Source organism: Chionomys nivalis, chromosome 5 (assembly GCF_950005125.1).
Source record: "Chionomys nivalis chromosome 5, mChiNiv1.1, whole genome shotgun sequence".
Lineage (NCBI taxonomy): Eukaryota > Metazoa > Chordata > Mammalia > Rodentia > Cricetidae > Chionomys > Chionomys nivalis.
Genome location: NC_080090.1, coordinates 91,914,750 through 91,929,086, shown reverse-complemented (window position 1 = coordinate 91,929,086; position 14,337 = coordinate 91,914,750). Strand labels below are relative to the sequence as shown.

Sequence of the window (14,337 nt, the reverse complement as noted above, 5' to 3'; positions counted from 1 at the left end):
GAAACTCTTTTTAATAGTGAAACGTTTGTAGAAAAATATTTCTGAAATACAAAGCTAACAGTCTCCCAATTTATAATAGTGACTGCCTTGCCCACTTGTTGTAACTGAATACCCGTGTGGCATATTTCATGTTCTTTCCGCTGTTGCTTAAAATACTGAAGAACATTCTGTTGCAGGAAAAATGGTATAAGGAACCAGGCATGTCCCTACAGAAACTGAGGCCGATTTATGCGGAAGGAACCTGATTATCCACATCATGTTGCAAATTCAGTTTTCTCTCCCAGCCCCAGAGCTCTGAGAATTTATACACACTGCGTTGTGTTGTGACCCCATTCTATTCATTGGCAAGCACCCAAGCTTCTCTGGTTGCACAAATCTAAAGTATTGTAATCTCAGTGTCCTTCACCTTCCACCCACAGGACTGTGACATAAAACTACCTAGGGGTGGCAAGGCAGGCACAGAGAAGACCCAATCTGTAGGACGAATATAATGCAGCAATGGAGTAAAGGATGCGGTGAGGTCCGTGTGCTGTGTTTGATGTCGAGCATCCCAGGGACTGCTGTCACGGTCACTCTGAGGTTGAATGAGATCTTGGGTGATTGCAGGTCTCAGTACCTAGCCAAGAAAGGGTGACTAAGTTCTTTGAAAGTTTTGTAACAGTTCTTGAGTGAAGAAAGAGGCTCCCAAGGGTTTGTTGCATAGGCCATGGGAATTGTCTCTCAGGTGTATTTCAGTAGTTAAGCATGCGATTCACCAGCTGGTGGCGCTGTTTGGGAAAGTTGTGGGGGTTGGGAGGTTTGTTGGCAGAAGTATGTCATTAGGATCTCATTAGGATCATTAGGGGAGGGACTTGAGTTTATGCTGGAAGGAACTCACTGGGTAGCCAAGAATAACTCTGAACTTCTGATCCTTTTGCCTTCCTCTTCCTGGGACTACAGTCTGTAACCACACCTCTTTATGTGGTGCCAGGGAAGGGACCTAGTGCATGGTAGGCAAGCACTCTACCAGCTGAGTTACCAGTATAAAATGAATTTCGAATCCTAGACAATTTATGTTAGATATAAAATCCTATTCAATTGGGAAGATCTTATGTAGCGGTTTTCTTTTAGAGCACAACATGTTCTTATCCTTAATGTTTTTTTATCTTTGACATCCCAAATGAAATGGTCAGATTTCACTTTTGGTTTTCTATTCAATGAAGGTTGGTGCCTTCTCCAAACTACACAAGCCTATGTAACTTTCCCATTGCCTGCAGTGATAATCAATGCATTGGTTTCCGAGCCTGGAGTTCATGATCTTTTAGCTAGCAGTGCTTGCTCAGCTGTCCAATCATAGTTCTTCCCCTGCATCTTAGGCTTTCTTTCTTTATCTTCCCTCTCAACCCTTCCAACACTCTGATTTAGAACACACATCACGCTGTCTTCCGTGTTTCTGGCCTGTCGCTCTTCTGCAGTGTCCCTTACTTGAATTCACGGCTTGCTAAAACTTAAGACGCATAATTAAGGTCATAGTCCTGCAAGAACCGAAGAACAGAGTGTATGATGAAAAGAAGTAGAAATACCTAGTGATCGTTTTAATTACATTGTTTTTAGAAATGCTGTTTATGTAGGCATATGTCCTGAGTGTGCATGTATATATGTGTGTTCACATGTATGTAGCATATACATGTGTATGGAAGTACATGTGTGCGTGCCTGTGGAAGGAAGAGGCTGATACCACATGTCTTTGTTGCTTGCTCCCTGTCTTGCAGTGTGAGGTAGAACCTCTCCCTCGAGCCAGTTGGACATACCAATTTGGCCACTCTAGCTAGCCAGGATGCTCTGGAATCCCGTCTCCACCTTCACATCACTGGCATTAGGCAGGCCATCACACCTGCCTGATGTTTACATGGCTTCTAGGGATCCGAACTCTGGTCCCCTCTCCTGTGTAGCAATTGCTTTACATGCTGAGCCGTCTCTCCAGCCTGCTGTTTGGCAGTGTGTTTTCATGTAATTTTCTGTTTGTTTCCGTGGTGTTTCCCCACAGGCAGTACTACAGCATCAGGCTCTAACTTAACAAGTCCAGGAGCCCAGCAAAGGGGCCTTTCCAAGCAGAATTATGCTCCATCAGTTTACTCCTCCACACTTGCTCTCACAGTTCCCGTACAGAATGAGATCGAGGTGATTACAGTGGTGTACTCGTGAATACCTAGACACAGTCGGCTGGAAATGATCTTGACCTGAACGGAAAATCTGGGCTGGAGAGATGGCTCAGTGAGCAAATCACTCACCACACGGTCATGAGGGCCTGAGTTCACTCCCCAGAACCCATGCTCAGCTGGGCGCAGTCTGTAATACCTGTGTTCCTCCGGCAAGATTCGGGGTGCAGGTAGGAGATCCACAGACGCTCAGGGACCAGCTAGTCTGGCATGGCAATATGCAGCAGCAAATAAGAGATCCTGTCTTAAACAAGATGGACGATGAGTACTGATACCTGAGGTTGTCCTCTGACCTCCTCCACACTTCATGCTTGGCATGTACATGTTCAGACTCACACACTCACACTCAGACACATGCACAATGCACACTCCCCAAAGGGAAAAGCCCTAACGGTGTAGATTCACGACACCTAACACAGAGAAGCAGCTTAATGAGTTTGAATCTTGTTTCCTCGTCGCACCGGGCATCTTTTTCATCGGCTCCAGGTTTATGAATCAGGGAAAAGTGGAGGGTCAGCAATTACGCCTTTGAGAAGTTTCCTAGAAAATGCCATGCTGATGCTGTTTCCAGCTCTTTAAGCTAAACCCCATAAAAACAGTGAAATACAAAGCATGCTTTCAAAGTGCCCTGAAGGTTGATGGCATGTTGTTTGCCAAGAAAAGAAGAAGAATATAACCGGAGAGAATCATATTAGGGAAATTAAGCTGGTTTCACACCTATGCTATGCTCTCCCTCCTTGGTGGCTCTACATCTCGTATAGAAAGTCATGTAGGCATGTGTATACGCGTGAGATATGAAAGAAATAAAACTGTCTACGACAAAGGGGGAATGGGAGAAGTAGGGAAGAAAAACGGGGTGATGGAGCATGAGGGGGGGTGTACTCACCATGCAATGCGTGCATGAATGAGAGCGTAAAGAAGTAATCAAAATAAAATTATTACCGAATAAAAACTCTAGATTTTGGATATTCTGTTAGGAACATACAACCTAACGCCAAGTCTATGCATATGTGAAATCTATGCATACCCTGGAGCAGAGGGTTCCAAGCATTTCAAACAAGGGACACTCAACCCGTTGTCCCCTGTGAGGCTGCCAGCAGAGCTTGTGGAGCCTTGACTTCTCCAGTCCACAGCTTCCTGTGATTTGAAGATTGTCCGCCTAGAATGTGTGGTGTCCTGATTAGTGCTTTTCAACTTCACACAAACCTCAGCATGTGTAGGAAGAGGGAATTGAGAGAATCCTCCGTAAGATTGGCTATTTGGAAAGCCTATGGCACATTATCTTAACTAACGATGGATGTGGGCACTGCCACCCCTGGGCAGGTGGTCCTGGACTGTATAAGGAAGAAAGCAGAGAAAATCATGTGGGGCGGTGCTGGTTTGTGGTTCTGTCTCTCCAGATTCCTGCCCTGCTTGAGTTCCTGCCTTGGATTCCCTCGATTGATGGGCTGTGAGCGAAATGAACCCATTTCCCTCCATGCCTTTGGTCATGGTGTTTTGTCACAGCCACAGGAAGAGTAACTAAAACATCTGTCTAGGACCTAGTTGTAGAAATCCCTTCGTCTCATGGTGTGAAGAAGGCCGAGACAAAGACTGGCCAAGCAGAGGATGGGTAGCGTGAGGTCATTGCTAATCGGAGATGGTTTCCCGCTGTGACTGATTCCCTCTGAGCCAATACTGCTGGTTCTTATAGCCAGGCTGGCGATGAGAGTGTTGGCAAGGGCTGCCTCTCCAGGCCAAATGTAGAGATTCCTGGCTTCTAGCTGATGCCAAGCTCTGGAACAGTGGTGGAGCTCACGTGGGCACACTCTACAGGGGCCATCTGATAAGGTGGCCGTGTGTCCCTATCAAGTATACAAGTATACCATGTTGTACACACAAAGCAGTTGCTGGAGAGAGGAAGTATGTGTGAGGCGCCAGGGGCAGAGTGTCGCCTTCCCTCCTGAGGATGCTTATCCTTGCTCCTCAACTGAGCTGGACAGGGAGGTTTGGCTTAGTTGCCAGTAGGAGTACAGATGGCCATGGTTCCTATGTTTGGGGGAGTTTTATAGGCTCATTTTTGTCTGTTTTTCCTACCACCCCTTCTAAACAGTGATGGGAAGGTAACCGGGTACTTTTAACCTATAGGGTGCCATTCAGTTCTAAATAAAATGTCAAGGTCATTGGGTTCTTAAAAAGAACCTTTGCAGCCAGGCAGTGGTGGCGCACGCCTTTAATCCCAGCACTCGGGAGGCAGAGGCAGTCAGATCTCTGTGAGTTCAAGGCCAGATGGTTCTACAGAATGAGTTCCAGGACAGCCAGGGCTATAAGTGAAATCCTGTCTCAAAAAAAAAAAAAAAGAAGAAGAAGAAGAACCCTAGGACTTGCTGGCCAGTTAGCCTAGCCTACATGGTGAGTTCCAAGTCAGTGAGCGACCATATATCAAAACAATAAAACAAAAACTGCATAACGTTATATTCCTGAGGAATGCCACCTGAGATTATTGGCTGGATTCACATACATGCACGTGTATGCCCTCATGTACCTGAATGCAGGCACACACTGGGGCTAAGGGGAAAAAGAGAAAACGAATCTTATAGATGCTGATATACCTTTCTTTTTCAAGACTGTTAAGAACCCGCAGAGCCTTCTTGTTGATGGCATGGCCCTGTCTGCCAGCAGCAGCATCATGCTATGGCTGCAGTCATGTCTGGGGCTGGACAGGAACCCTGGATCAGAACCCTGCTCCATGTGGACCTCTCTATTTCAGTTTCTCTCTCAGCCTATGCAGACTGAGATGTTGGTCATCTGTAGTGTGGATCTCATGGTTCCTTCCTTTCTTATTCCTTACAGATATCATTAATGGAGTTCAAGAAAAATGTGTATTGCCTCCTATGGATGGCTATCCGCACTGCGAGGGGAAAATCAAGGTAAGGCAGGGGCTATGCCTATTCATCCCATCAATCTCCACCTTTCTCCCTTTCTAAAGATGCAAGTGGACAAGTGAGCCTTGGAGCAGATCCTTTCCAGGTGTTTCCGTACTGTAGGGAGTTGACCCTTCTCTGCTCTGCCCCTCCCACGGAGTGGATTAGCAGAGGCTCTCCGGGGTCACACTGAGAACCTGAACCACTTCAGGTGTCCACTCTGTCTTGTCCAGCCCTTCACTTCCAGGCAACCTTAGACTCCTTCCCTCTCCCTGATCCCCAGAGGCCTGTTCCCTGTCCAGATTGCGATGTAAATGTGATATTTGCATATGCAAATGAGTGCCCAGAGACTCTTGGCCATTCTTAACTCTGAGGTCAAGCCCAAGATCTCCTGAATGCTGGGAAGCACTTCCTACTGAGCAACAGCCTGGCCTTGTGTGTCTGAGCTGTACAGGTCAACATGTATGTACATGTACGTACGGAGGCTAGAGGACAGCTCTGCTTGTCATTCCTCAGTCACCATCCACCTGTCCCTTGAGATAGGGTCTCTTACTGGCAGGGAGTCCACGTAGTAGGCTGACCTGGCTGTTCCCCGAGCTGCTGTTACCAGCACACACCTGGACTCCTGAACTTTTTTTGTTTTGCCTTATATTATTTTTTGGGAAAAAAAAACATATTTGTTTGACCTGCTCCAGGAGATCATTCCTGGCCAGTGGTGTTCAGAGAAAGGTTGTCATTCAAGTACTCATTCAAAATGGCGAAAAGATTCTGGGAACATTCCCTGGTGTCCTTTGGGGACAGCTATCAGTGTCCATCGACGCTTCTGTGGTCCTTGGCCTACTCTCTGCCTTGCAGGCCCTTTGCTGGCAATGGCACCTCACGAGGGTGCCGTGGAAGGGCCCCTGTGGTCCTGCTAACACACTCCTGCCCTTCGCCTCCTCGCTCTATGTACACAGAGTTCCTCTGCTTGGGCAAGCATCTGCTCCGATTCTCTAGGAGCTGAGCATCTGGTCATGTGGCCCTCGGTGGAGGGACTTTTGGCTTTGCTCTACCTGTGGGCCAGTGCTTGAGCCTCCCAGCCCTCAGCCCCTCATGCCTTCACCCCTCATGCCCTCACCCCCTCCTCCACGGCCTCCTCACCCCCTCATGCCCTCAGCCCCTCATGCCTTCACCCCTCATGCCCTCACCCCCTCATGCCCTCACCCGCTCATGCCCTCACCCCCTCCTCCACGGCCTCTGCAGCCATGTCCTCTTCTCTCTTTTCAGTGGATGAAAGACATGTGGCGCTCGGATCCCTGCTACGCAGACTATGGAGTGGATGGGACCACCTGCTCCTTTTTTATTTACCTCAGTGAGGTGAGTCTTTCCGAGGACGTGCGCCTCTGCACTGGGGCTCTTCGTCACTGGGCCTGGAGTTGGGAAAGCTGAGAAAGATAAGAAGGACCTGTGATTGCCTTCAGTATCCTCCCCACCCACTCATGAACATCTTTGTTCTCTTAAAGGAAGAACAGCCTAGATTAGCTGTTGGCTTTGTTTGCTTCAGCTTTCCTATTTCAGTAAAATACACAGAATGTAAGGATTTCAATCAATCGGCATCGCTCTGTTTATTTTGTTCTCCTTTGTCCTTTTTTTTTTTAAACATTTATTTAGTTTGTCTGCACTCACACTTGTATGCCATGGCACACAAGTTGGGGACAAAGGACAACTTACGGGGTTCTGTCCTTTCCCATGTGGGTCCTAAGGATGGGGCTCAGTCATTAGGCTCGGTAGCAGGCAACGTTACCTCAAGCTGTCTCGCCAGCCTGGCCTTTGGGCACAATCATCAGGCATCTTCAGATGCCCCAAGTAGTGGACCCAGATTGAGAAAGCAGACCCTCAAACCCAGAGCCCAGATAAACTCTTCCTCTAGTAAGTTGTTTTTGCAAGGTATTTTGTTACAAAGAAAAGTAGTTAATACACTTACCTTTTTCATTCTATCAAAGTCACAGACCTTCTCAACAACCCCCAGACATCAGGGGAGCCCCAGGGCTAATGACACTAAGATTCCTTCTAGAAACTAGAAGCACAGACTAGCGGGGCTGTTCCTTGTGAGTTCTGTGACAGTGATTTTGCAGCATTTGTTTGAGCCTATTTCTGATTCCTGGCTTTGCAGCCCTTTTCTTTCCTCCTGCGAGGAGACTGGGGCTGTGAGTAACCTTTGACCCAGTGAGAGCTCAATCAGAAGCACCTCTCCTGCCCCAAGGGAAAGACTCTTCAGGTTCATTTTGAAAAATTTCCTTTGCAAATCCCCTTCCTGGGATGGAAGAAGCCGGAGTTCAGACGTGGGCCATGATTGACAAGCAGGGCTCATTTCCGGTTGTACGCTAGGGAGGGCTGAGGACATGAAAGATGTCAGATTCTACTTGGGTTTCCCAGCCTCTTCTCCAGCTCCTGGGGGGAGATAGTAGAGTGAACTAAAAGACACAGGAATGAATGGCTCGTGATAGGTTCCTTCTCTTTCAAACTGCTACCCTAAGGGCACTCCCAGTGGAGGAAGGATAAATGCCTAAGAGGAAAGTAGCGATCTGGGGACAAGGTTCCAAGGGGCAAGCCGCCACACTGGTCTGTATAGAGACCTTGGTCTCATAGGCCTGTACTTACTCTTTTCCTGAGGTGTGTGCAGGCTTCAGTAGCCTAAAACCTAAGATCGGTCTCTTTCTTCTTTTCTAGCCGATTCAGTTGGGTGAGCGCATCCGACCTCTGTGGTAGTCACTGTCTGTGGAAGTCACTGTCTGTGGTAGTCACTGTCTTGTCAGCAGCGGCTGAGAGCTCATTTTCTTGTCACTGTGCCCGGCATTCTTTCTCTTAAAAGTTTAGTGGGAAGAAGAAGAGAGAGAGTCAGATGGGAGAGGAAGAGAGGAGGGTGTGATTAGCCACAGAGCAGAAGATCCAGCTCCTCTCCAGGGACGGCTGGGAGCCTTGGGGTAGTTAACGCTGATGGTCAGCTGGGCAGGCTCTAGGGTCGCCTAGGAGAGGAGCCTCTGGATGAGTCTGTAAGGAGGTTTGTTGAATGGACTAAGGAGGGAAGAGCTAACTTAGATGTGGTCCCAAGGGCTGGTATCCCAGCCCGAGTAAACAGAAGAAAGCAAACTGGGCACCATCGTTCATGTCTCTCTGCTTCCTGGCTGTTGGTGCCATGTCACTATGCCACTGTGCATGCTCCACTGTGGTGGACTGTGTCCCCAGACGTTCAGCCGAAAGCAACCCTTCCTCCCTTGAAGTTGCTTTTGTCAGTGAGCAAAGCAAGGGATGTGAACCCTTTGTCACAATCAGCCTCTAGAAATGACTCTCACTAGGGCCCGTTCTATTGTTCCACGTGCCTCGTGACAGCTGCAGGAGGGATGGCCATTCCCGAAAGGTCCCTACCCAGGAACATCAATCACGCTAGCTCTTCAGCCACTCCTTAATCTCTGTGACACAGCCTAAACTTGTTTCCACAAGTCCTTGCATCTGGACTTATGTTTCAAGACCTCTACCTACCATCAAGGTGGAATGGGGATGCCCAGGTTTACATCAGAATGTCCTCAGAGAGGGCCTAGCAGGCAGAAGACACCCAGTAAACATAAGTGATGTGTTTATGCATTTTGATGTTACCCTTATTGGAGGACATTCTGGATGGGCTTGCGTTTAGGTGTTTTAGGTTTAGAATCAAGTCACCAGTCTAATTTGGTTTATGATAAATCATCTGGTATGACTTCTAGTCATGTAAACACTGAATTCTGCCCTTGGTACCTGGTTGGTTGGTTGGTTTTTGCCTGGGGAGCAGTGTGCATTTGAAGGCCATGTGTCTTCCTCTGTGGCCATCTACCTTACTTTTTTGGCAGGGTCTCACTAAATCTGCAACTCAACAATTAGGCTAGACTTTCTGGTCAGTGAGCCAGCCCCAGGCATGCTCCCGTTTCTGTCTCCTCAGCACTGAGATTACAGGTGTGTACCACTGCTTCCAGGTTTTTGTTTGTTTTGGTTTTTTTAATGTGCTGTGGATAAGAACTCATCTCCACAAGCTTATGTGGCAAGCACGTTACCAACTGAACCATCTCCCCATCCCTGTGTCTTCCGTTCTAACTGATAAGGATTGTTTATATGTGTGGTGTGTAATGCGGTGTTTAGAAAAGCATGTGTGTTGCATGGAGGCTGCTTGTTGAGTTTTTGGCCACCTCACTAGCTTAGATCCAAAATAACCACACAGAAACTGTACTCATTAAATCTCTGCTTGGCCCATTAGCTCTAGCTTCTTATTGGCTATCTCTTACATCTTAATTTAACCCATTTCTATTAATCTGTGTATCGACATGTGGCAGTGGCTTACTGGGTAAAACTACCAGCATCTGTCTCAGGTGGATCCATGGTGTCTCAGACTCTGCCCTTCTTCATCCCAACATGCCCTTTAGTTTTCCCTGCCTACCTAAGTTCTGCCCTATCAACAGGCCAAGGCAGTTTCTTTATTCATTAACCAATGAAAGCAACACATAGACAGAAGGACCTCCCACACCACATGTGCATTGTGGAATGTCTAAGGAAAGCTAAAGAATGCATATTTATGTTCTTTGCATGTGTGTAACAAACACACTTGTTCTTGACTGCTGGTCTCCCGGTGGGTTGCTGGTTTGCATTTGTGTTGAGTTGGTACACAGAGCCAGTTGTGAGTAATTAATTGAGGCAGTTCCCAAAGCCAGTTTCTTAACCTTGTGGCAGTATTAAAATCTGGGACAAGGGTCTGGAGAGATGGCTTAGCAGTTACAAATGCTTGCTGCTCTTGGAGAGGACCTGAGTTTGGTTGCCAGCACCCATAATAGTAGCCTTTAACTCTAACGTCAGGGCATCCCATATCTTCTGTCCTCTGTGGGTACCTGCATGTAGATCTCTCTCTCTCTCTCTCTCTCTCTCTCTCTCTCTCTCTCTCTCTCTCTCTCTCTCTCACTCACACACACACACACACACATACACACACACACACTCTCTCTCTCTCTCTCATACACACATACACACACAAGGAAAAAATAAAATGGGGGGAGGCAATGCAGCTATGTGAGCCTGTTTGGTTTTTTTGTTTTGTTTTGTTTTGTTTTTTTTGGTTTTTTGAGACAGGGTTTCTCTGTGGTTTTGGAGCCTGTTCTGGAACTAGCTCTTGTAGACCAGGCTGGTCTCGAACTCACAGAGATCCGCCTGCCTCTGCCTCCCAAGTGCTGGGATTAAAGGCTGTGAGCCTGTTTGTTAGTCTAGATTTTTTTTTTCCATCCTTTCTGGTTGTCTTATAACTTTCCTATTTTGTTGAACTCTGAGACCCGTTACTTTGATATCACACACCAGGTTTCTCTTGCAGTTGGCAAAATGAGAAAAGCATCTTTGTTTGACTTGTTCTGTAAACTCAATCAACACATATGTGGGCGACGTCGATCGCATTTCCAGTCTTTATTGAAAGAGTTGAACTCATTTCTGGGTTTGGTATTAGAACAGAGGCAGATACCAAGAAGACCTAAAGTAAATGTCACTTGGCATGGATGGAAATCTTTAGGTTCAGGAAGTGCCTCTCTTCCTTTATTCCCTTCCACTATCATCTTAGCATGCCCTCTTGAGCTGAGTGATGGAACTGCAGCCTTCGCTCTAACCAACTTGCTCCTCTGGAGCCCCTGACAGTTTACTGTGCTTATACATATGATACGCTTACATACTAATCCCATCTTCCCCCAGCCCGCTTCGATCCACACCCCCCCCCACGCACGACCCTTCCACCTTCATGTCCTCTCCTTTTGCTTTATTTAGTGACCCACCAAGTCTAGTTAGTGCTACCTGCTGAGTGCTGAATGACTTGACTTTGGGCGGTACTTGTCCAGGGAACCACAGCTGCGGTGAGCTCCTGAGAGCAGCAGCCATGTCATCCAGAAGACTGTGTTTCACAACTCTCCTCCCCGTCCACTGGCTCTGACGGGCTCTTCCATCCTTCCCGGTCTCCCCTGATGTCCCCTGAGCCTAATGAGGGAGGGCTTCCTATAGATGTCCAATTAGGGCTGAGCATCCATAGCCACTACTCAATCTGCATTGCTACATGCCCAGAAAAGACACTTCTCTGACCAAATAGGAGATGTAGTAGAAATGGAATTATTTAGAAGGCAGTGTGATATGTCTATTTATCAAGATAATAGTGGTAGTTGTCTCCCAACCTATGACCCCCTGGGTCTTTAACCACCTAGTAATCTACAAATCCTTTCTACATCAATCCCCAAAAGTGCAGCCTTCTCTATGTGCTCCTGTAGCTACTCTCTGCTGCTTGTTATCTGACTGACACCGCGCTGAAGACAACCATGCCTCAACAACAGTTCAGGATTCCCCTCTTTAGGAATGTACTTGTGAGAAAGCCAGAACATTCCTGGAGTTGTTAGGGTCAAGCCTGGGCCCTGGCAGTCCTGGTAAGCTAGGCTTAGTCTCCTGTCTCCAGTATGCCTCTTAGGGACAAGTAGGGAAAGCAGAGGAAGATTATCCAAAGTGGCCCTATTAGAGAGAGGAACAAATAAAGAGGTCCAGTGATACCCCTATAAGTCCGTCTACAGGGTCCTGATGTGAGGTTTAAACAGATGGCAAGAGAAATGCATAGCTAAGCAGTTCTGGGCAAGGTGTGGCCCTGCCCAACACCGTTTTCTCAGCTCTGGTCTCTCCTGCAAGATGGTCTTACAAGAACTCTGTGAAATCTCTTTTCAAGAAATAAATCCCTCCCCTCCCCACTGCTGGCACCAGGCTCCAGCCTTTCCTTCTAGCTTGAGACTCACTGAGGGAAATTGCAGCTTCTTGGGATCCATTGTCTCTGTATCAGGGAGTGGAGAGTCACACATAAGTTTGTCTTTGTAGGCTCTTTTGTCCCCTCCCAGACAGTTATAAGAAGACTAAAACATAACTTAATGTGGATGTTATAGATGTCCAGCCACATTGAAACTGCTGGCCACAGCCAAAGGAGATAGACAGCCAGGCCATAGTCAGTTAGGCTGCACTGCACGAGTTAGGTGGGGTCTCCTGGCTTCAGAATTCCACACACATTGCTCCTTGCAGTCCCTCATTGTGAAGGAATGAGAACTCAGCCAAGTAGCCACTAGCCACTGGTTCTGTTCTTTCTATGCTGAAATCCGCTCATGTTGGGCATACATCCCTAATTAGCTGATTGCTTATTTCCCAACACTCCATAATTTTGATGCCTACCGTCCAAGCAGATGGAATCGCACCAGGCTTCCGTGAGGTCATAGCTGATGAAGGCCAGGTGTCCCTCACTCTGCTAAGACTCTGTGAATGAGGCAGCTCATTATGCAGCCGTGGAGTTCAACATCAGGCAGGTCACTTTGTAGACCAGTTTCTTTGAGCTGTGTAACTCTCCCCATTATAGAGACAAGATCATATACAGTAATTACTGCAATTGTCCTTATTTGGGGTGTATTAATTCAGTTCACCCATCTGCACTTTTTGTTGCTAGTGGCTTTTATAAAACTTGGAACAAGTTTCTTCGCCCCCATCAACGGTACATTGATGGATGATGTTCATGTATTTGACACCTACACAGCTTTTTCTTCTTATATCATTGTTCCAAATCCAGAAAGCAACTCATTTTTCTAGATCTCTTGACTCATTGGTTCTAGGGTTTCTCTCTCTCTCTCTCTCTCTCTCTCTCTCTCTCTCTCTCTCTCTCTGTGTGTGTGTGTGTGTGTGTACGTGCAAGTATGCATGCAGAGGCAGAAGTCAATGTAGGATGTAGTTCTTCAGGTACTGTGCACTTTGTGGTTGCTTGCTTGCTTTTGATTTCTCCATTTGTACGTATAGTCACATGTATATTAGCACACATGTATGCATTTGTATGTGGAGACCCGAAGTTGATGTCAGGTATCCTCTTCAATCTCTCTGTTTTATTGAGGAAGGATCTGTCACTAAACCCTGAAGCTGTTGATTCCAGCTAGCCTGCCCATCTTGTTTGCCCTGAAGATCTCCTGTCTCTGCCTCCCAAGTATTGAGATTGCAGGTGACTGCTGTGCCTGCCTGGCTTTTATGAGGCCAGGAGGTTTGAACTGATCATATAAGCCTTTTATTCACTGAGCCCTCCAAACATACCCATACCCCTTGTTTTCCTGAGATGTAATCCCTCACTGGCCTGGAATTCACCAAGCCGTCTAGGCTGCCCAGCCAGTGCAGCCTGCCTTTCCGTCTCCCCAGCACTGGGATTGCAAATGCACACCAGCGTGCTCAGCTTTTTAACATGGGTTCTGGGGAACAGAAGTCAGGGCCTCATGCTTGAGTGATAAGCATTCTACCAGCCAAGCTGTCTCAGCCTTTTGTCAATACTAATTTTTGAAGCATTTCTGTAGCTATTGCAAGTATATTTAGTTTGAGATAATTGAATTGCCCAGTGATTTATTGCTGGATCTTAAGATGTTTACAAACTACTACTCCAAATGCCAGTTTGGACAGGTGTGGGGAGGAGGTGGGAAGGAGAGGGAGGGAGGAAAGAAGGAAGGGAGAGAGAGAGAGAGAGAGAGAGAGAGAGAGAGAGAGAGAGAGAGAGAGAGAGAGAGAGATTCCTAATGGAACAAAAGAAGCAATTTCATGCCTTACCCATCAATCTGTTCCTTCTCTTCATGAACAATGGACATAAAGGTGTCTGCCTTTCTGTTTTCCCTTGGCAATATGTAAAACCAATATTGGTTGAGCGTGCTATTAACCTTGAGTTTAAATTCAGCGTACTTAATCCCTTGATTACTGCCAAGATTAATGCCCAACAGGAAAGGTTGGAAGCTTAAATGCCTGTGAATGCAAGCATGAAATGAAATCCTAATAACCAGCACAATGATCTGGATTTATAGCCTGTGTGGGCTGCGAAAGATAACTTGGAAATGGTGTTACAGAGACTAATCTGTCAAAGTGGGCAGCCTTGGAGCATTGACTGTTCAGGCTGCAGGAGGAAAACAGCACAAGAGCAGAGCAGACACGTGGGTATGGGTCAGGATGTGCTTTCGAGATACCTCGAGGCTGTTGCCCGAGTAGACCAAAATGTGTCTTGAACATGTTCAGCTGCGTGAAGTCGGAAATTCTCTCTCCACAAGATAAGATTTCCTGGCAGCCGAGGCAGTTGGCTGAGATTTATGGTTGAGTTCTTCCCATTTTCTGCACCCAGACTTTATCTCTATCTCTTCATCTGCATGTATTCATTGCTCTCGCTGCCTGAG

General features: G+C 47.0%; 1 protein-coding gene across 3 annotated transcripts in view; it reads left to right on the top strand.

Annotated features, from left to right (window-relative positions):
- Positions 1 to 14,337, top strand: part of Mgat5 (alpha-1,6-mannosylglycoprotein 6-beta-N-acetylglucosaminyltransferase) — a 282,882-nt gene that overhangs the window by 149,417 nt on the left and 119,128 nt on the right. For all 3 annotated transcript variants that reach the window (XM_057769775.1, XM_057769776.1, XM_057769777.1), the window contains exons 4-5: positions 5,031 to 5,107; positions 6,368 to 6,457. In XM_057769775.1, the coding sequence (XP_057625758.1) occupies positions 5,031 to 5,107; positions 6,368 to 6,457 (167 nt within the window). The remainder of the gene's footprint in view (positions 1 to 5,030; positions 5,108 to 6,367; positions 6,458 to 14,337) is intronic.